This window comes from Aotus nancymaae, unplaced genomic scaffold (assembly GCF_030222135.1).
Source record: "Aotus nancymaae isolate 86718 unplaced genomic scaffold, 86718_ANA_hifiasm-v0.15.2.pri h1tg000017l, whole genome shotgun sequence".
Taxonomy (NCBI): Eukaryota; Metazoa; Chordata; class Mammalia; order Primates; family Aotidae; genus Aotus; species Aotus nancymaae.
The window spans coordinates 13,039,584-13,063,131 of record NW_026988429.1 but is presented as its reverse complement, the minus strand read 5'-3'; the positions used below and the strand labels follow the sequence as shown (position 1 = coordinate 13,063,131).

The 23,548-nt window shown below is 39.3% G+C and overlaps 1 protein-coding gene across 2 annotated transcripts in view; it reads right to left on the bottom strand.

The window, feature by feature from the left end:
• RMND5A (required for meiotic nuclear division 5 homolog A) overlaps nucleotides 1–23,548 on the bottom strand; it is a 60,422-nt gene that overhangs the window by 6,432 nt on the left and 30,442 nt on the right. For both annotated transcript variants that reach the window (XM_012472913.3, XM_012472914.3), the window contains exons 3-7: nucleotides 17,361–17,495; nucleotides 15,819–15,919; nucleotides 6,397–6,563; nucleotides 5,577–5,742; nucleotides 1,226–1,328 (exon numbers count right to left, since the gene is read on the bottom strand). In XM_012472913.3, the coding sequence (XP_012328336.2) occupies nucleotides 1,226–1,328; nucleotides 5,577–5,742; nucleotides 6,397–6,563; nucleotides 15,819–15,919; nucleotides 17,361–17,495 (672 nt within the window). The remainder of the gene's footprint in view (nucleotides 1–1,225; nucleotides 1,329–5,576; nucleotides 5,743–6,396; nucleotides 6,564–15,818; nucleotides 15,920–17,360; nucleotides 17,496–23,548) is intronic.

The window sequence follows — 23,548 nt, the reverse complement described above, 5'->3', positions numbered from 1 at the left end:
AGATTACCACCTCAAATGGGCAGATCACCACATCTAATGGCTTTACGGGCTGGATAACACAGTCTTTAGGTGAATTCAGATATCAGTCTGCTCTGTCCGAGGGCATGTCAGAGATGCTTAAAACATAAACGGGAAACTGCCAGATGCCAGGCACCTGCCTCCACAAAACAAGTGAAGGCTCAAGTTCTTTTCACTTGTTCAAGTTAGCAGCAGTGAAGCAGGAGTGCTGCTTGTGTCCTGACCACACTCAGGACCAGAACTGCACCTGTGCCTTTAATCAGAAAAGATCTTTGAGGAGAAGCTGGGGAAACCAACTGACAGGGTTACCAGCTGGAAGAACAAGGTAACTGCAAAGAAACCTGTGTATAGGTGTGATATAAAAGGCACAAAAAACCAAATGCGTATGTTAGCTTTTCAGGGTCTGTGACATAATCATGACATAAATGACAATTCCAGGCCAGAGTCTTAGTGCCTGTCAGAGACCTGGCAGAAACACACATACAATGACCTCTGCCACTCCATGTCATAACTGCACCATGGCAGCCACAATTTGAGTGCCCATCAGGTGTCCCATACTATTCTAGCATGCTTACCTCTAGCCTTCAGCAGCCCCATAAAGAGAAAGCTAGTCCCTGTCTTAGAGATGAATAAACTACTGCTTAGAGAAGTTCTAAGGTTGGCAAGTGATTGGTGCTGCTGTTTAAAACCACAGTCCTTTCCACAAAGAGCAGTAGCAATACGGTATTGGAGGCCCACTGATGACTACAGGTGTTAAAGGAATGACCTTGAACAGCTCTATACTTATTTCTGTTGGCATTAGGAAAATGTAACCAGTGCAAACCCACAATCTTAACAATAGTTAAGACAAAAGCAAATCCAATTAAAATTGCTTTTATATTTGAAAAACAATCATAGGAGTGGTCTGTGAACTGCACTGCAGAACACAGTGCATGCTACTGTATGTATAACCCTCCCCACTTCTGATGTTTTCCTTCACCATTTTTCAAGGCCACTTCAAGTCAAAATTATAAGAATACTCCTCCAGGGTCCCCAAAATATACTAGGTTCCTCATTTGTATTGTTTAATCTTTTACATATCCATAAAAGAACTACTGTCAAATGGCTACAATAATGTTTCCTGATTAAAAGGTAAGATGAGCATTTAAAGAGGCCATATTTTTCTAATGACAGTAAACGTAAATAGCCAATAGAAAATGGAACTCACAGGTAATTCATCTTTCTGGTTCCAAACTCCAGTGCACTGCCTTTGTTCAATCACGGCTTTGATGTTAATTAAAGCTGGCAGCGCCACACAACCTGCTGAGAAACTAGGAGAGCAGAATAGGAAATGTCAGTCAGTGCCAGGCCAGGTGTCAGGCCACTTGGTCCAAGGAGACAACAATTTCTACAGACTCTATATACCGCAGGCCCTGGCCACTGGACAGGGAGAGAGCCTTATGTTCCGCTCGAAGTAAACCTAGCCATTTCCACTAGAAGAAAAATAACTTGTTTTCCTCCCCTTCTTCCCCAGGCCCACTGGTTTATTTCCTGAAGTTACTGAAAAACAATCCCAGTTAAAAAATAAAACTCAATTTACTAAACAAACCTCTCCAATATGGGGAGAAATGCAGTTAAAAAATGCAAAAGTTAAAAAAAAAAACAAAAAAACTAAAACTCATCTGGCTAGGGTGATTTAACTTTAGCTTACTTCCTCAAAACATAGAAAATCAAAGTTTTAAAACATGCATTTTAAAAAAGAAAGAAGCTTTGGAAAACCAATTAATTCAAATGAAGGAAGAGCAGGAATTAAGAACTACTACTCTTCCAAACAGGGTAGTTTCAGCATCTGATTATGAAAGAAAAAGAGATGTTCTTGGACAAAATTCTGCATTCAGCAATATACAAGATATAACTTCCTTTCCTATTCTCTTTCTTTCAGACCACCTACCACCATATTTGTTAATTTTTCTTACACAATGTGCTCCAAGGTATATGTTAACTAGAACAGTGATATTAAAAATGTGTTCTGCAAGGCCGGGAGCGGTGGCTCACGCCTGTAATCCCAGCACTTTGGGAGGCCGAGGCGGGTGGATCACAAGGTCAAGAGACCGAGACCATCCTGGTCAACATGGTGAAACCCCATCTCTACTAAAAAAAAATACAAAAAATTAGCTGGGCATGGTGGCACATGCCTGTAATCCCAGCTACTCAGGAGGCTGAGGCAGGAGAATTGCTTGAACCCAGGAGGCGGAGGTTGCGGTGAGCCGAGACTGCACCATTGCACTCCAGCCTGGGTAACAAGAGCGAAACTCCATCTCAAAAAAAAAATGTGTTCAGCAGACGGTGCTGATTTATATACCATTTTTGCTCCAAAGGAAAGAAGTACAGAACTGAGAATTAAGTTTTTAGAGAATTTCATAACAACAACAGATGGTGGTGGCTTACTCCTATCACTGCAGCACTTTGGCAGGCCAAGATGGGAGAATTACTTGAGTCCAGGAGTTTGAGACCAGCCTGGGAAATACAGTGAACCCCCGTCTCTACAAAAATATAAAAATTAGCCATTAGCCAGGTATGGTAGCGTGTGCTTGTAGTCCTAGCTACTCAGCAGGCTGAGGTGGGAGGATCCCTGAAGGTTCAGGCTGCAGTGAGCCATGATCATGTATACTGCACTCCAGCCTGGACAACAGAATGAGACTCTGTTTCAAAAAGTAAATAATTTCATAATAATCTTACATTAGTGCCAAAAAAGGTTTCATATTATATAAAATAACCAGATTTAATGGGCTCAGCTTATCAGTCAAATGACATGCTTGCCCCTGAAACACTTTTTTGCCTAGTTCATCTTATCCCCAGATCACCCCTGTCCAGGGTGGAAGCACTCATTTCTTCGATCTGGAAGTGTTGGCAGCCAAATGTCAACTGTGATCGTCTCTTCAGGACTGTCCTGAGTTGAAGAGAGTCATCTGGCTAAAGTCACATCCAGTGATTACTCGATGTGAGGATACAGAAGCCTAGCCCTGTAGGCCCACTTTGGGACAACTCCACAGGCCCATCAAAGCTCCAGAGTTCCTTAGGGACAGGAGAGACCTTGCTGCAATTCTAACATAGTCTAACTTTCCTCTCTGCGCAGTTCTGCTGTTTTCATTCCCCCAGATGCTGATGTCAATAAACTTCCTGCATGTACATTCCCTCAAGAGTCTGTTCCTCAGAAAACCCGATGGCAACAATACCTCAGATTATAGCTAATTGCATTGGTTTGCTTCGACACTAGGATGGAGCACCCTGTGAAATGCACCTTATCCATCTTTGTATCCAACACAGTGCCCACAATGCTTGGCACGTAACAGGTATGCAAAACATTTGTGGAATTAAATGAACAGAAGAGCTAAAAAAAAAAAAAAAGTTATTTTCTTAAAACACGTTCTTAAAATATTTTGGATTCCTTTTTATGCTTAAATATTAAGGATCTCAAAGAGCTTTTGTTTTCATGGGCTATATCTTTTAATGCACTGGAAATTAAAATGAGAAGTGTAAAAGGTGCCCATTAGTCCATTTAAAAATAAAATACCATGCCACTATTATAAACAACATTCTTATAAAAATAACTATACTTTCCAAAACAAAAATATATTTGTGAGAAGAGTGGCACTGTACCACAGTTTTACAAATCTCCTGAATGACAGCTGGATTCTTATAGCTTACTCTGCATTAAATCTATTATGATATGTTCTTTTGGTTGAGGTAAATTTAAAAAACCTTGTCTCATGCACATGAGTAGTACTACTTTGATCACTTTTTTAGATCATTGCGGATATTCCTCCTTAATACCACACCAAAACTGACTTTTCATAGTTTTGGCCAAAACAGGTAGTAGTTTTCTAAAAGTTAGCTGCAGAGCAGAATCTGAAACTTTACCATTAAACTTTCTGTACCCTGCTACATTAAAAATCCATTTGTCTGTCTTTTACTTTAAATGACTCTTTTACTCATGCATGCTTTTGTAAGATCATACTTAATTAAGACCTTTCAAATGTGACAGGGTTGCTTCATTCACCTAAAAAAAATGGCTGGGTGATACGGTGCACAACTGTAGTCCCATCTACTCAGGAGCCTGAGGCAGGAGAATCACTTGAGCCCAGGAGTTCGAGTCCAATCTGAGCAACATAGTCAAACTGTTTCTTAAAAATTTAGGGGGAAAAAAGGACAGACAAAAACCTGAGTGTGAATAACTGTATGTTAATAATTCTTTCAAGTAAAAACTATTCCATGGCTGTGTGCAGTGGCTCACGTCTGTAATCCCAGCACCTTGGGAGGCCAAGGCAGGCGGATTGTCTGAGGTCAGAAATTCAACACCAGCCTGGCTAACATGATGAAACCCCATCTCTACTAAAAATACAAAAATTAGCTGGGCCTGGTGGCAGGCACCTATAATCCCACCTACTCTAGAGGCTGAGGCAGGAGAATCGCTTGAACCAAGAGGTGAAGGCAGCAGTGAGCTGAGATTGCACCACTGCATTCCAGCCAGGGGACAGAGTGAGACTCTGTCTCAAAACAAAACAAAAAACAAACAAAAAAACTATTCCATGAAAAAAAGTGACTAGCTAGCTCATTAACTCAAAACGACATACTTTTTCTCAAGACAATTATAATAATTTGGCATAAACTAAAGTGCTTTATGTGGATTTCCTATTTTGTCATACAAATTATTAAGATGATGTATACTCAAAGGTCAAAATTTAATAAAATAATTTATATGTTTAAAGAAGTAAGAACATCCTTTTTTAAAAAAATTTTTTGTAGCGATAGAGTCTAGCTATGTTGCCCAGATGGGTCTCAAATTCCTGGCTTCAAGAGATCCTCCCCACTAAGCCTCCCAAAATTACAGATGTGAGCCACCACACCAGGCCAAGAGCTTTTTTTTTTTTTCTGAGACAGAGTCTCGCACTGTTGCCTGGGCTGGGCTGAGTGTAATGGTGTGATCCCAGCTCACTGCAACCTCCACCTCCCAGGTTTAAGCAATTCTCCTGCCTCAGCCTCCCGAGTAGCTGGGATTACAGGTGCCTACCACCATGCCAAGCTAATTTTTTGTATTTTTAGTAGAGACGGGGTTTTACTATGTTGGCCAGGCTGGTCTCGAACTCCTGACCTCATGATCCGCCCGCCTTGGCCTCCCAAAGTGCTGTACAGGCATGGTTAAGTAAAACTAGCATTTCTTAAGCTATAAGTGTGTGATGGTGAGGAATCCACCTATTTGTGGAGTTTGTACCACCACCCAGACTTGTGCTAAGGCTCTAACAGTTTAGCCCATCACTGTTTCTGGACCATCTGTACTAATGTCTACATAGTGAAAAAGGCTCTCAGGAGCCCCTGAGGTTCACATACCACACTTTCAAAACTGCTGCTCTACAACAGTGTCACTGCCAATTGTGCTATCTTTTGAAATACCAATTGCACTCTTCTTCAGAAAGACAAAAATTCTTTTGGTCTTAAACATCAAGAACCAAAAACCAAACAAGTTAAGGAGAGTAACTAATGCAGTGCATACTTCAATAACACTGGGCCAATTTCCATACCTGACACTGAGAGGGGACTCCACGGAGAGCCCCAGGAGGGCACAAGCATCCCGTGTAAAGATGTCACAGATATCAGCCCACTGGTTTGCATCAAGTAGGTGAACATATGGTGAGTTCTCAATCCCTTGTCTCAGGTACACAAGGCTTCCCATCAAAACCTGAATGTCTAAAAAAAAGCACCAGCAAGAAAGCATTAGTTTGCTTGCAGGTAATAAGCTGCGAAAGGCAAGAACACCCCCACCCATAACAGCCTAAAATAATGTATTAACAAGTCTTTTAAAATTCTGGTCTTTAAGCTTGGTTTCTTCCTTCACCCTAAATTAAACAAATAGCATGGACAGAAAAGGAAAGCAGTGAAAATACTGAACTTATAATTTAAATTCTTGTTCACAGCATAGCATAATTACCATTACCTAGAGGAGTCACAATTATCTCATCACATTATCTCTGATTGCAGAGATAATGTATTCCTACACAGATACGAGGTGTTAACAGTTGCCACCTTGGCTCTCTGACACTTTGCTGTGGCAACAGCAGCAGCATACAGCCAGTTGGGGGTGGAAATGAGCACACACTTTGCTCTTTCTCAGGTCCGCTCTTAGTTTAATATGGAATTCCAAAATCTGCAACATCTCTGACTTATAAGTGATTTTAATATTTTTGCTTTTGTTCTAGAGCCAGTCAGAGCTTTTCCTGTAAATGATTATCATCTACAACTGTTTACCGGCAAATATGTATTAGCTCTAGTTAAGAACTGTTAAGTTACAGTGGTGGCTATAGCCCTGATTCAAACATTAATAATATCTGACTCCAGACTCACCTTTTTGATGATTTAGGGCAAATGGCTGAAAATTTTTAGCATATTGTAATGCCTCTCGCTGATTTGTGGTTCCACCCATTAACAAGCTAATAAAATACAGTCTGTGTAGCTTAAATTCCAAGGAGCTGTTTTGAGCTATAAGCATTTCTCGGTTTGATACTGCCCACCTAAAGAAATGGCAAAAAAGACTTTAAGAATAATTAAGAGCATAAACAGAGTGTCTTAAAAACTATTTAAAACCCAGTAAAACAAAAAAGCGGTTTGGTCTGCCATCTTGTGGAAATCTATGGTAACATCAATCCCTAGGGCCAAGAGTTGTCCTGAAAGTAACCACCAACTACACCTGCAGAGGCCCTTCAACCAGTGAAAGAAAAAGCATTAAGGTAGATGACAATTACTAGATTAAGTCTGATGTATCACATAATGCATCTGAACTTGCATAGGACCACACTTTGAAGCGGCATCAACCATGAGATTCAGAAGTAGATTGCCACTGCTCTTTTCCTGTAAAACTGGCCTAATATATACAAGCATGAATCAAAGATCCTGAAAGGGAACTATACTTTCCAACTTTCAATAATTGCAAGATTTTGTGCTACTCACTTTGGGATTAAAAACAGTAAATACTGTTATTTCCCCTCAAAGTGCATTGGTCTGATCAGGAAGATAAAGCCAGACAAATATCATACAGTAAATAATCTTACCATGCAAAATGATTTGTACAAACTTTTTTTTTTTTTTTTTTGGAGACGGAGTCTCACTCTGTCATCCAGGCTGGAGTGCAGTGGCGCATTCTCGGCTCACTGTAACCTCTGGACTCCCTGGTTCAAGTGATTCTCCTGCCTCAGCCTCCCGAGTAACTGGGATTACAGGCATGTGCCACCATGCCCAGCTAATCAAATATAGTTTCAATGAGGGAAAAAAACAAGATTCAATTTTAAATGAGCCAAAATATAGTCCCTCGGGCTTCTATAGAACAAACAGTTGGAATAATCAATCCTGAACTGGAACTACCAGGTCAGGTAAGGCCAAAGGCAGGAAAATATACAGCCAGCTGTTAAATGAAATTTTGCAGTAAGGAAAAAAGAAAAAAATACTTTATTTCTCTAAATATACTAACATATAGAAGCTGTTAGGATTATATTACTTAACTTGACTATCAGTTAGACAAATATTCCCCACCTAATTCACCAAAGATCACTGGAATCTGACCTGGGTATAAATATAAAATCTGAGTAATTCCACAAACTACAAGAGTAAAAACCTTCCAAATTATTTAGAATGAATTTACTGATTGGGATTGGACTTCACAGAGCTGCACTTTTACTGGGTGCTAACCTTCCTAGAAAGGGCTGTACATTCTAATTAACTTGCTGATGTATTCACATCTTAGAGTCAAATCAACATGGTGAAACCCCGTCTCTATTAAAAATACAAAAGTTAGTGGGGCAGGATGGCACGCGCCTGTAATCCCAGTTACTCATGAGGCTAAGGCAGAAGAATCGCTTGAACCCAGGAGAGGTTGCAGTGAGCCGAAATTACACCACTGCACTCCAGCCTCGGCAACAGAGCGAGATTCCATCTCAAAAAAAAAAAAGAAGAAGAAGAAGAAGAGGAAGTAAATGTTCCACTTGAACTATAAGCATCTTTCTATTCTAGTACAATATTAAGTGAAAAGATGTTGAAGTGACTTTACTCTGGTCTTTATAGTGATAGGACTTTTCCAATATGCTTTGTACCATTAGCCTCCTGTAAGCTTAGGTCTTGCCCTAGCTTCACCTTGGTGTCGTCATTTTCAAATCTTCCTAATCATATCCAATTTCACTTCTAGAGATTTTTCTTGTTGCCAAGTCCATCTTCCAATTATCCATTTTTGTAAAATGTCACATGGGTTTATCACTGGGAGTTAAAGAGGTGATACAACTACACACTTTTTGCCTGAGGAAAACTGACAGTAGATGTGCAGTGACCACTGAGACTCAGAAAGAAGGGACAGAACTAGTCATGACCGTGATATGCCTGTTACTCACGTCCTGATCTGCAGACTGAAGAGCTGGCAGAGAAGTGTATTTTATACAACTGCTTACAGTTAATACACCATGGTGACTGAAATCTGAACTGTGTTGTTGGGAGTCAGGTGTTATTTAACTAAACTGTGGTAAAAATGAATTTATGTATATTGGAAACATGCCCACAGGTTCAGTAAAGACTACAAGGGCTGAGCGCAGTGGCTCATGCCTGTAATCCCAGCATTCTGGGAGGCCGAGGTGGGTGGATCACCTGAGGTTGGGAGTTCGAGACCAGCCTGACCTACATGGAGAAACACTGTCTCTATTAAAAATACAAAATTGGCTGGGTGCGGTGGCTCATGCCTATAATCCCAGCACTTTGGGAGGCCAAGGCAGGTGGACCACGAGGTCAAGAGATCGAGACCACCCTGGTCAACATGGTGAAACCCCGTCTCTACTAAAAATACAAAAAAATTAGTTGGGCATGGTGGCACACGCCTGTAGTCCCAGCTACTCGGGAGGCTGAGGCAGGAGAATTGCTTGAACCCAGGAGGCAGAGGTTGCGGTGAGTCGAGATCGCACCATTGCACTCCAGCCTGGGTAACAAGAGCAAAACTCTGTCTCAAAAAAAAAAAAAAAAGAAAAAAGAAATTAGCCAGGCATGATGGTGCATGCCTATAATCCCAGCTACTCAGGCAGCTGAGGCAAAAGAATTGCTTGAACCCGGGAGGCAGAGGTTGTGGTTGGCTGAGATTGCGCCATTGCACTCCAGCCTAGGCAACAAGATCAAAACTCCCTCTCAAAAAAAAAGAATACAAACAGGAAAGAAAGAACACAGAGATCTCAGCGGTAAGAGGTGACTTTATTATAAAGACAAGAAAGTTCCAGATTGATATAATGAAGAAAGATGTAAAGTTTGAGAAACTGAGCAAGTCAGGGTGTCTATGGCTTATTCTCATAAATCCTAAAGAATTAGAAAGAAAATGACATTAGTTTTCTATTTGTCACCAAAGAAAATGACATTAGTTTTCTATTTGTCACCAAAATTATTCCTGGCCCTCTCCTGTTTTGTTTTGTTTTGTTTTTAGGTGGAGTCTCACTCTGTCGCCCAGGCTGGAGTGCACTGGTGAGATCTTGGCTCACTGCAACCTCCACATCCCAGGTTCAAGCAAATCTCCTGCCTCAGCCTCTAAAGTAGCTGGGATTACAGGCGAGAACCACCACGTCTGGCTAATTCTGTACTTTAAGTAGATATGGTGGGAAGGGGGAACAAGCAAACTAAAAATGCGGTGACAAATTATTGCCTCTATAATTTTTTTAAAAGAAATTCTGCTCCCAAATTTCCAGCAAGGACCATGAGAGCACTGTCACCTTTGGAACTACTCCATTTAGAGAAACACTGAAAACCCCCAAAATGACACTTAGTAGGATCAACAGTGTCACACTGATCTCTGTGCACTGCCACTACATTCTTCTGATGAAGAGCCTTTTGCGGACCTTTCTACCAACAAAAGTATTTCTTCTGAGAAGACTAAGTCAGAAGCAATCCACATCTACACAATTACCCAGAAAAAATATTAGCATTAATTATCCTAATTGCCAGGCCTGTAAAAAGACTTGGCACACTGTTACCTCCGTATTTAGAATTTCTACATCATTCCAAAAATAATTAATACAAGATTTCGCCTTCATAGTTAGCTGTTCTCCCTCCGGAACCTAACTGTCAGCATTAGTGGGTTTATGTTTCTCATCTTAAATTGTGCCAGCCTGGGTGGCTATCTATTTCTAGTAATACTTGAAAAATAAAAATACAGCCTCTTGCCAACCCCACAGCGTACTCCACTATAACCTTTCACAGCATTTTAAAGGGTTACAAAAACCTCTTTTTCTAGTTTCCTTTAAGGCTATACTCTTGGTGGTAAAAGCTGAAGTTCAGGAGAATGAATGACATTTTTTTTTTACTCCACAGGGGTGGACCTGGTGAAATGCCATTAGTAACATGAATCAAATGCTTAAAAATTCAGAGAATGGTAAACCTGATAAAAATCAAAGTTCAGTCAAAAAAGTGAAGAACTCTATAACTTTGCTTTAGATACTGAAAAAAACACTTAAGCTTTCATTTCTTAGAAAACTACCATTTTCAAGTGGTAATTTCTCTGCTATGGGATGAGTCCATTGCTGAAACTACTACCATTTAACTCATCTCAGAGTTGGTGTGAGTCTCTGTCCTTTTCACATGCTATTTAAGAAACCATACAAACTATGGTATTGCATACATGACTCCACTTAAAACACACAAATACACACACATACCTTTATATGAGGTTCTCAGTAATCCAGAGATTAGTAAGAGCTACACATAGCAGTGGTCACCATATTGGATAAACAACTCTACAGATTAGTGATCTTTTTAAAGTACTTAATATAACTTTGCCTTATTTACTGCTAGTTTCCAATCACAAAAAAAACAAGGTATTTTATAAATCTAATAATAGATCTGCATTTTACAAGCACAAACTCCAATGTCTTTCCCAGGTCTCCCTTTTCTTTTCTATCATGTGTGTTTAGCCTCCCAGCTAGTTTAGCTCCTTATGTTTTTAAACATTTAGTCCCAGGGACCATTTAAGTTTTCTCTTTCTATAAAGACTCTCAGTTTCTCTAAGTCACAGCTTTCCTACTCATTTCCAATACTGCTCAAGTCTTTGGTGAGGATGTCAGATAATGTCTATTCTTTCTCCTAAGGAATACCTACAGAACCTGTATAAACTTTCACCAGCAACAAATATAAAATATAAAACAGTGTTATCAATCCAAATATTTTTTTCTCTTCTGGCTTTTTCTTTTTCTTTTTTTTTTAAGATGGACTCTTGTTCTGTTTCTATGCTGTAGCGCAGAGGCGCAATCTCAGCTCACTGCAACCGCCACCTCCTGGGTTCAAGCGATTCTCCTGCCTCAGCCTCCCGAGTAGCTGGGACTACAGGCACCCACCACCATGCCTGGCTCATTTTTTGTATTTTAGTAGAGATGGGGTTTCACCATGTTGGCCAGGGTGGTCTCGATCTCCTGACCTCGTGATCTGCCTGCCTTGGCCTCCCAAAGTGCTAGGATTACAGGTGTGAGCCACCATGCCTGGCCTTCTTCTGGCTTTTCTATTCCATGTGCTGCTGCCTTCTTTTCTGTAACCTTCTGAAAAACAGCACCTCTTTCTACATTTCAATTAGCTTCTCTTTAAGAAGTATGCTTTCTCCACCAGACTTAGGGTATAGAGAGTGAGTTAAAATGTGTCTACTAACTTCTTCCTCTTCTGCCTTTTCAAAATTAAGACCAAAAGGGAGGGAGAGAAGAAAAACAAATCAACCTCTGGAAAAAAAATCCAACTTGTTCAAGCCTTGATTGTTGTTCTGTTGGACTGGCACATCTATCAGAGCCTTGCTTCCTCTGTGGTTCTGTGTGGCTATTAAAATGTGCCTGAGTCAGGAAGACTGCTCACCTATAGGAAGCCACAACTGGGAATAAGAAAACAGACACCAGGCTGGGCACTGTGGCTCATGCCTGTAATCCCAGCACTTTAGAAGGCCAAAGTGGAAGGATTGCTTGAGCCCAGGAGTTCAAGACAGCCTGGGCAACGTAGTGAGACCCCATGACTATTCAATTAAAAAAAGGAAAAAGAAAACACCAGAAATTACTGAATCATTGTTACCCTCATTTCCAGTGATAGTCAAGGCCCCATGATCAGGCACCTCTGCTTGTTTCCCTCCATTTTCTAGAACTGTTTTGTTTTACTCATTGGTACTAGAATTTCTATTAAGTCTGTCAAGCATCTTCTCATCTTTAGGACTACTGGCGACACGCACCACAAAGAAACCTATGGCTTATTTCTATTCCCACTTAGCTGCTAACTTTAGAGATGAAGTCCTCCCATATTTCAGCAACCTGCCTGATACTGTTCATGGCCTGTCCAATCTAAACCCTTCTGTGGTCTGAAGTAATTTTCTCTCTCTTCTGTGAAAAATATTGTAACGTCTCTCTTCCCTTTGCCATAACCATTCAGTTGCTTTCTTTCTTTCTTTTTTTTTTTGAGACAGAATCTCACTCTGTCACCTAGGCTGGAGTGCCATGACACGATCTCAGCTCACTGCAACCTCCACATTCTGGGTTCAAGGGATTCTCCTGCCTCAGCCTCCCAAGTAGCTGGGGTTACAGGCATGCACCACCATGCTGAGACCTGCTTGGCCATAGAGCCCCCCACCCAGGCAGTGCTAAAGGAGAAGGAGACACCCAGATAGAACAGCAAAGTGGGTCTATCTGGGAGGCCAACAGCCTATAGAGCTGAGAGCCTCAGGGGCTTACAGCATTCTGGGCTAAGGGCCTCGAGTAAACTCTGACCCACATCATTTATTCTCTCTGAACAGGTGATTATTATTAACAAACAGATGTTCAGTATTTTCTCATAACACAAAAATACACCAAGTAGGCAGCTGGTGCCCGCTTACCACTGATTACAGACAAACTAAAAAGTTTTCTCCAGGAAGGAGCCATGGGGACAGGGTCAGATGTCCTGCACTAAAGAATTGTTTTAACTGGTGTATGTTATTTATATATTGTCCTGCCACTTTAGAATGCCCCCAAGTTTTCTACTTGGGGTGGGGGCCTGGCTAGGTTTCCCTTGCCATCGTTCTTCCTAGCAAACAACATATTCTGTCATACACTCAGCATTTCTCAGCAATTATACACTCAGCATTTCTCAACACTACCACACCTGGCTAATTTCATATTTTTAGCAGAGACAGGGTTTTGCCATGTTGGCCAGGCTGATCTTGAACTCCCAACCTCAGATGATCCACCCGCCTTGGCCTTCCAAAGTGCTCGGATTACAGGCATAAGCCACTATGCCTGGCCAGTTACTTTCTTTATGACATTTTACTGAGGCTTTGCTGTTAGTAAATTCTTTGAAAAAAGTGTTACGAGGTTCCTCAGAGGTGGTGGTGAAATGCTCTCACAGGCCCACGTAAATGATTTTGTGGTATACATGGTCACATATCTTAAGGCAGCAGTGGTCCCTTCTGCCTTAAGATTGCCTTAAGAGTCAAAGACTGTTAGCCCATGCCAGAAGTCTAATGGACTTAGCCTTTGCCACAATGAAGGTGTAAATATATCTAGAAAAGATGTGGCTCAACTCAATTCACTTATGTGATAAATGCAAATGTCATTTTTGATTAATGTCATACATAGTTAATCTTTTACTATGCCTAATTTATAAAGTAAATTATCAAACGTATGTATACATACGAAAAAAACCAACATATATAGGGTTCAGTACTATTTGTAGTTTCAGGAATCCACTGGGGGTGTTGGAACATATCCCTTGTGGGTAAATGGGGAACTACCACCCACATAAACTTGTGGACTGACAGACTATCTCTAGAATGATGCACAAGAAAAAAGTTAATGGCAGCTGCCTATTTGGAGAGTAACTGATTAGAAGGCAAAGGTGGGGAAAAGGTTTACTTTTCACTGTATTTTTATTTTACTGTACCTTCTGATTTCGTACTCTATTTATTGCCTATTGGGATACTTAATGCTGACTCAAAACTCAAATACGGAGGTTTCACATAAAATAAACTTTTTTTTCTTTTTTAAATTAAAGCAATTAATTCAAGATAAAATAAACTTTTAACAATGTAAATTTTTTAAAAAAGGAGTGTGGCCAATAATGAAAGGCTAAGAACAGACTGAGTAAGGCAAGCCAAAGACCATTTTAAGAAAAGGAGTCCGCGACCAGCGGCTCTGCAACACAACCTTCATTGCAGAGATAACAGCATCAGGACATTTCAGCCTGAGAACACTGAACCCTTTCTAGAACAATCTCCTCTTGTTCCAACTCCAGGCTTAGCAAGTTCATGTGCCTTCCACGTGGACCTGCCTAGCACAAGCTAGTTTCACAGCCCCTAGTAATCCAAACTATACATGTAGTTTAGCAATTCCAGGTTTTCGTTTTTTAAAGGCCTTTTCTTAGTGAAACAAAACAAGGACACCAAAAACAAGTTTCCAAGTCTGCAAGGCTGAAAGTCAGATACTAGACTGTGGCAAATCCAGCAAGGTAGTATTACTCTTTGAGATACCTTTAGAAAGGCAATGAAGTAGCTTCCCCTAAAGATAGTACTTTCTTTCAAAATGTCAATAATGGCATAGCTACAAGGACAGTTTCTAATTTTTCTAACATTTCCCCCGCTTTGTTGTATTAAGTTACTATTATTCACTCGTTAACACTAATTATTTTTGGCTTCCTATCTGCCACATAAAAGAGGATTGGGGCTGTAGTGTAGCCCCGAGGGGTTGGGGCTGTAGTGAGCCGTGATTTTGCCACTGCACTCCAGCCTGGGTGACAGTGAGACCCTGTCTCAAAAACAAAACAAAACAAAAAAAAAAAACTGAGAAATGATCAGAAACAAAAAACTAAGCTATAAAGAATTAAATGGGTTAGTGGAACTAAATTTTAATGAAAAAAATGTGCAGTTTTAAAAGTCAACTTCCCAACTAAACCCATAAGACTGATGGCAAATTTTTCTCATTTTAAAATACCAGGATTCTAAAGCTATAACCTCATAACAAATCACTGCTTCTATCATCCAGTGTCTTCCCTTTATTTTATGAGCTATTTATTACAAACAACCTGGTAATCCTCACATTAAAAAACTTTAGGACTGGAGTCAGTAAACTATGGCATAGGCCAAACACAGCTTGCTGCCTGTTTTGTATAGCAGATGGACAACAATGGGTTTTTAAATTTTTAAATGGTTGTAAAATAAAGCGAAGCATATGCGACAGAGACCTTATGTGGACTGCAAAACCTCAAGTATTTACTACTTGGAAAAGCTTGCTGACCCTGCTCTAGAATATTTATCATAGCTTACTCAGTAATTTCAGATAATTCTCATCAATGAGAGGTTCATAGTTAATTACCAAAATCCACAGTAATTAAGAACAGAGTGCCTTTATAAAAATATTTGTTCTCTTCATGCATACCACTAGTTTCAATAACCAATTATTTTAGAATGCTAGCACAAAACCCAGCACATTAATGGAAGCTTAAATATCAAACTTGTACTGCCTGAACAACAGTGCTTGTTATAATGCCAGCCCACACAAAGTGGTGGTATAGCCTGGAAACAGAAAACCCTTTTCTCTCATGGGAATTCAGACCAACTGGTAAGTGAAATAAGCTTTAACTGTTTTCTCATATTGCATCCCCTCCATATTTCACTTAGCTAAAAGAAATAATTCTCCTTTGATTTCTCTGAAGTCTACCACAAGTGAGATAAATATATCTACAAATCTCTAATGTGTTTTCTCATTGAGTTTTCTTACAGAGAGTTCTCAAAGTACTCAAAAGAAAGCAAATTCAATACTCACTCCAGAGCGGGTCTCAGAACTCTGACCTTTAATGCCTCTAATATTCTATTTAACTCCACAAATGGTTCTTTCTGACTTGGGTCTACAGAAAGACCAGATTCCTGAAAAAAACAGAAAGAACTTTTGTTAGTAGTAATCAGAGTAAGGAGATAGTGGTAGAAGTATATTCTAGATGGTAAAATATGGGGCAAACCATTAAAGATAATTTCCTACAGTAGAGACTGATGACTGTCCCCTAGTGCCATTCTTACCCTCTTTGCCACAGCAGAATCCCCAAATTTCAGCAGGGTACATAAGCAAATGGATTAAAGCTGGGTATGGCTTTGTAAGACAAAGTTCTGACCAATGAAATGTAAACATGCACTCTGCCCCTTCCTGAGATACAAAGGTGTGGCTGGAGCTTTGGCTGCTCTTCTGGACCCTGAGGATAGGAAACACCCTGGGAATAACACAGTTACAAGGTGCTAAGTCCCTAAGAGTTTCATAGAGCAGAGATACCAAACATGCTGTGGACGTCTTACTACCCATTTCTGTGCAAGAAAAAAACTTCGCTTTTGCTTAAGCCACTGTGATTGTGGGTCTTTTGTTACTTAAAAGCAAACTATCTTCAATGATGGTTTACTGCAGGAAATTATATGGACACACACACAAAAGCCCTGTAAGGTACAGAGGAAGACCTGAGTTACCATTTATCTGAATTGTTTAAAATAGAAAAGCCTTAGTTAGATTAGAGGTTTGGTTTATAGACTAATTTTAAATTATCTAAACCTTTTGGTGCTTCATTTTTCTAAATAAAAATGCAACAGCACATGGTGGCTTAGAACAGTGTGTGAAAACACATGAATAGTGGACTGAATCCCAAGTTCTTTCACAAAGAACCTGTTAAGGCCTTGGGCAAGTTACTTAGATTTTTAGGTCTTTTACAAGACCTTAGATTTTTCAACTGTAGAATGGAAAAATAATTTGTACTTCATGGGACTGCAGCAAGGAATAAAGGCAGGGCTTGGCTTAAGGTAAGCACTCAATATATGGCACTTGCTACTATTATGACTACATGGTATTGGTAAACTGTTCTAGAGCCCTAAGCTCATGTGTGATAGAAATAAAAGACAAATGCTGCCAACGTGAAGTAAAATTTTAGTTGGAAATCCATTTGATAAAATAGTTTAAGCTGGGCTAGATCAGAAGAACAAACATCAATGTTTTTGTCTTTTTCCTCTTGTCTGCTATACTAACCTTCTCTATCAAAAAGGGAAATGAAGAAAGGATCACTTCTGAGCTCTCTGATTCATGACCTGGGGCTAACCTTCTAGGACAGGAACAAGAGAAGAATAATTTGGATAACAAGTTCTAGAACTGTATTTTTGCCACTTAAAAATTCCCCAAAAAAATCCTAGTAAAATGAGGTCATCTCTGATAATTAAAATATTAAAAATCTATCTATAGCTAGAGGAAGACTCAAAACCCCACCCTGCAAATACTGTAAACTTCAAGGAATTTCCTTGTTTCTTTTTCATATCCTCCCAGTTGGCACACTGTTACCTGACAGAGCTCCTCAGCTACATCCAGCATTCCTTGTCGAAAGAAGTGCTCCACCATCACCTCATTGAGAAGTCTCTGGCTGTCTGCCTGCCAGCAGCCATCTATTCCCACACTGCTAATGTCAGAATCAAAATTCTGGGGAAAAAAACAAAGAAAATCATAAATAGATTATTTTCACTCCACTTAATAGGAAAAAAATGGTCTTCATTTCAGTCTGAGATACCCCCAATAAGTACTCAACTACAATTTATCTATAGCATATCAAAAGAAGGAATTTTTCCACTGCTCCTTTCTAAAACATGTCATACTAGAAAAGTAAATACGTGTATTTTTAGGGAGTATTTTTAAAAAGTAGATTTAATAATGGTGTCCATGAATAAAATAAAATCAAGTGAATGAACTGATTTCTAGACATTATATACAGCAATATTTTTAGAGGAAGGCAGTGACCCGTAAAAGCATGCTCACTGAAGCACTGTCTATAATGGGAGGAGAAAAAAGGAGAAAAAACATGAGAATCCATGGCACATCCCAACAAGTGCAGTATTGAGATCAGAAGTGGTTGGGGGAGATGGCTAAGTAGTTAAGAGAGTGGTTTGTGTACACCTTTGGTTTGCCTTTGAGCTATGCATGCATGGTCCTGGCTCTAAACAGCAAACTACAGATTTTGAAAACTGAACTAGGGAATAGACCTAGTTCCTAGGTCCCAGATTGGCTACCAGGTGGTACACACACAGGACAAATCTAAATAACTTTAATGGTTTTAGAAAAAAAACTAACATTGAAACTACAAGCCAGAGAAGACTGGTCAGAACTTGTGGGCGGAATCCAACCAGGATGATTGCCTGCTAAAACAAAAATACCAACAATCTCCATAGAACTTAAACAAGACCCAGAGTACTATAACACAATATTCAAACTGTCCAAGATATGCTGCAAAATTACTTGGCATATAAAGATCAAGAAAATCTCAACTCATGTGGAAAAAGACGATCAACAGACACCAATGCCAACATAACAGAGATGTTGGAATCATCCAAACCTTTAGAGCAGTTATTACAAAAATAAAAACACTCTTGAAACAAAGGGAGTGACTTAGCAAGGAAAAAGAAGATACAGTAACCAAAATTAAAAACTCATTGTATGGACTCAACAGCAGAAGCAAAGTGGCAGTGCAAAAGTCAGTGAAGGTCAACAGAAATCATCCCGTATGGGCTGGGTGTAGTTGCTCATGCCTGTAATCCCAGCACTTGGGAGGCCAAGGTGGGTGGATAACAAGGTCAGGAGTTTGAGACCAGCCTGACAAACATGGTGAAACCCCGTCTCTACTAAAAATACAAAAATTAGCCAGGCATGGCGGCATGTGCCTGTAATCCCAGCTGCTCAGGAGGCTGAGGCAGGATAATCACTTGAACCTGGAAGGTGGAGTTTGCAGTGAGCTGAGATCGGGCCACTGCACTCCAGTCAGGGTGACAGAGCGAGACTCCATCTCAAAAAAAAAAAAAAAAGAGATCATCCAATCTGAACAACAGAAAAAAAGATGAACAGAGCCTCAGGGACCTGTGGGAAAATTACAAAAGATCTAACGTGTGTCATCAGAATACTAGAAGAGAAAGAGTATGATATAGAAAAAATATATGAAGAGTATTTCCCAAGTTTAGCAAAAGACATAAACCTACAGATTCTAGAAGCTCAGTGAACTCTAAAAAAGATAAAATCAGCTGGGCGCGGTGGCTCAAGTCTGTAATCCCAGCACTTTGGGAGGCCGAGGCGGGTGGATCATGAGGTCAAGAGATCGAGACCATCCTGGTCAACATGGTGAAACCCCATTTCTACTAATACAAAAAATTAGCTGGGCATGGTGGCGCGTGCCTGTAATCCCAGCTACTCAGGAGGCTGAGGCAGGAGAATTGCCTGAACCCAGGAGGTGGAGGTTGCGGTGAGCCAAGATCACGCCATTGCACTCCAGCCTGGGTAACGAGTGAAACTCCATCTCAAAAAAAAAAAAAAAAAAAAGATAAAATCATAAATTCAAAGAAATCTGACCCAAACATCTCATATTCAAACTGGTAAAACTAAAGATAAAGCAAAAAAATCTTGCAGGCAGCCAGAGAAAAGTGACATGTTACTTACAGGGGAACCTTGATTCGAATGACTACAGATTTCTGAACAGAAACTATGGAGGCCAGAAAGAAGTGGCATGACATTTGTCAAGTACTGAAAGAAAATAACTGTCATCCTAGAATTCTATATCCAGTGAAAATACCCTTCAGGAATGAAGATGAAATACAGACATTCTCAAACAGAGGAAAAGTGAATTTGCTGCCATCAGACTTGCTCTAAAAGCATTGCTAAAGTATGTTCTTCAGACAGAAGACAATGACACTAGAAGGAACATGTAACATCAAGAGTGAAAGAAGAGCAAATGTACATCACAGTACGAAAGCTTTCCCTGCCTAATTCCACTTTGGCATCCTTTATCTTTCATAGGCATGGCTCCCTAATAAATGTTTTGCATTTCTTTTTAAAAACATAAAAAGTTAACCAGACAAGGCCATTTAGATTTAACTAAAGTTGCCATCCTAGTCAACCAGTGCTTAAATACAGTCCAATCAACGTGGGATTATTTTGCAGGACATACAGGAACAGGTAGTAAGCAACCAGCAAGAGCAACTGCAAACAACCCACTATTTACGATCACAATGCAGGAGTGCTCTTCTCCAAAATTAATCAAATTTTTCTCCCAATAAAAAAATAGGGTAGGATAAAGAGCTATCTACTCTATTTTTAGATGTCAAATCAATAGCCTAAAACTGAATACATACGTTAAGGTTTGGAATCACTCAAGACAAAACAAACACAAAAAACCAATAGTACTGCAGTCTTAATTGTATTCATTTTCTTTTCATAGACGTTTTTCTTAGCCAAGCACAACCTAAAGAATAGAAGTAACACGGCTGGGGGTGATGGCTCACTCCTGAAATCCTAGCACTTTGGGAGGTCAAGGCAGGAGGATTACCTGAGATTAGGAGTTCAAGAACAGCCTGGCCAACATGGTGAAACCCTGCCTCTACTAAAAATACAAAATTAGCCAGGCGTAGTGGCGAGTGCCTGTGATCCTAGCTGCTTGGGAGGCTGAGGCAGGAGAATCGCTTGAACCTGGGGAAGCAGAGGTTGCAGTGAGCTGAGATCACGCCACTGCACTTCAACCTGGGCAACAGAGCAAGATTCTGTCTCAAAAAAACAAACAAACAAAAAAAACACAAACAAACAAAAACCGAATAGATATAATACAAAGTACTTAGATGCTAAAGCAACAGCATCCATGCACATAATGAAATGACTGTTATCTAACACTGAAGAACCACAACTGCTTATATAAGATTATTGTGTCTAATTTGTATTTATCAGATTCTGCTTGTTGAGAGCTAATTTTATAACAGTTCATCAGAATTTTTAAGTAAATTATTATATCTTTACGCTGTCTAGAACAACTAGAACACTGGATGTTGTACTACTTTCTGCTTCTTCTGGAGTAGAGGTTCAAAGGCTGATCGATGTTATTCTCTCCCAAATTCTACTTCCCCGAGAGCCATTCAAATGAATAAAGAAATGGGTTTCTGAAGATGACAATTTATTACAAACTCAGGAATCTGTCTATGACTCTCTAAATGTCTAAATGCACAGTATAAGCAAAGAATCAATGAGATTAATTAAGAAAGTTCTCTCACTAATTTATCAATTGCATTAAATCCAAATATAACCTTCAGGTTTCTACCTACTCATTTAATTATTTTTTCCCCCAATCCCATCACCCCCCCAACAAATTTATTAGTTTTCCTATTCCTCAGGAAAAATTAAACAACTCTGGAAGATATGCTGGTCAGCTCAAAGCACAGATCACATTGAAACAATTTTACCTGGTATTATATATATTAGGTCAGAATTTTAATAGGCCACCATCTGACAGTATCCACTCAGATCAAACAAAATAATCCCTTGAATTCTTTCCTTAATATATATATTAAAAGTAAATACCAATTACCTAGAAATTACAAAAAAAGTTTAATATTTAAACAGTTTTCCTTGGGTTTGCTGCAAAGTTTTACAATGATGCCCTTTGTGTACCTGTATTTCCTTAAAAGGCTTACTTTAGTCACTACTATATGGGTAAGAAAAATCAAACACTTTTACATTCAAAATCTAACTACATTCATGATCATAACTTATTTTCTGCTCTTGGAAAATAAGCATGAATGAACAATGCATTCGATTGTTTTCTGGACACTTCTGATCTCCCTTCTACCATTCTGATTTTCCAGTATTAACTACTGAGGTAAGATAAGTAAACTTCCACAGCTTATTTCCTTGTCACATGTATTAAAAATTAAAGCTACGATTATAAAATAGATAGAGGTTAAGGAAATACAATACAGTGTCTAACTCCTTTTGTTTTAACTGCAGTTTCTTTTTTTTTTTTTTGAGATTTTATCCACTTAGTTTATTATAAAGCATAAAAGAATTAACAATCTTAAGTCTCTCTCTCTCGTTCTCTTTCTCTGAATCCAATGGACAGATTTCCACCCCATTTGGATAATGTATTTGTGATGGTATGATATAAAATATAGGCTATGCGGAGTAAACATTTCACCTTTAGAGCCTTGTGTGCTCGCCTTTTGTTAAGTTGCCGTGGACAAGAATAGCTGAATCTCAGAAACAAAGAGGGATCACATGACTGACAATGTATAGTCATCAAAAAAAGCACAGAGCTATATAAAATACATGATCAAGTTTGAACCACAAGACCAGCCACTTCTAAAAGCATGCTCTGACTTGCCATTCGTCTGCTTCTCACACAGCCAACTCTAGGTAATGGGTTCCAGGGTGGATAGATGTAGGAAATCAATACTCAACAATGATTAACAATTCTCTCAATCAAGAAATGGAAAATAAATTACAATGGGCATTTCCTCAAATGAACTTTCTCCAGTTCAGTTCAAAACATAATTTGCTGATCCAGACTAACTTAATTTGGCTATGGATATAGCAGTCTAGTTTTAGGTTTAAGGGAAGTAAAGGAAAAAGGAAACACCATTTTGGAGGGTAAACCCAATGTCATGGGAAGAGAATAGCTCTGGATCTGTAAGCAGGACTTACTATTTTGAATGATGCTGCTGGAACTCAATTCCTTATATTATTTTGGTTGAAACGCATCAATCATTTGACATGTCCTCTTTGTGTGTAAATTAAAGAGCTTGAATGTGGCATAGTTTAAATTGATATACAAAAATCATGAAGTTGGTGTGTGAATAAGTGAGGTTCAGAAAACTCTCTAGATGTATACACAAGTATACAACTTGAAAATGTCATTGGTATTCACTTGTGAAGAAACCCAAGCTTTGGATGCTACAACCAAGCTCTTTAATTTACACATAACTGCAGTTTCTTACTCACTGTTGCATCAGAGCCAGCATCACTTCCAGCTTCTGTTGCTAGGTAACCAAACTCGTTTACATGGCTGTCCAGAAAACCCGCAGCACTGCAAATGAGCCAAGAGGTGGCTAATGAAGAGAAATACCACCTATTATTAACATCTTCGTCTTACTATACTTTTTCTTTTCATAATTTTTAAGCAAAAAAAAAAGCTTTGGCATCTTGTTCTTAATTGGGAAGAAAGGATCCAAACAAGAACCAAAAGCAAAAAAGCACACATTCAAGGGTGTGTCCATCCAAAGATGATATTCTGACTTGCAAAGAGAAATCCAGGACATACTAAATCTAGAAGCTGAGGCAGAAGAGGAGTAAATAACTTTAACACAACATCATTATGAAATTGTGAGATCTAAACAGACCACCCTGCCTCTTTGGCCATATCATGAACACACAATTCAGTCAGAAATGGCTTTCACTGTTTACTGTCAAAAACCAATCCGTTTCTCAAATATATTTTATAAAATTATAATGACTGAGCAGACAGTGGTGACAATATATAGTAAAACTCAGTACTTAATTCCTAAGTGCCAATTCCCTAATAGTATTAACATGTATTTTGAAACTTCTCCATCTACTTTGAAGAAAAATTAGTGTATGAACCTAACAATGTGCTATTGTTTTACCTACCAGGAATTAATTTCCCTTCTAAGCATCCAGTTAATCTGGTTTAGCAGTAAGAGGTAGACTGCAAAGGA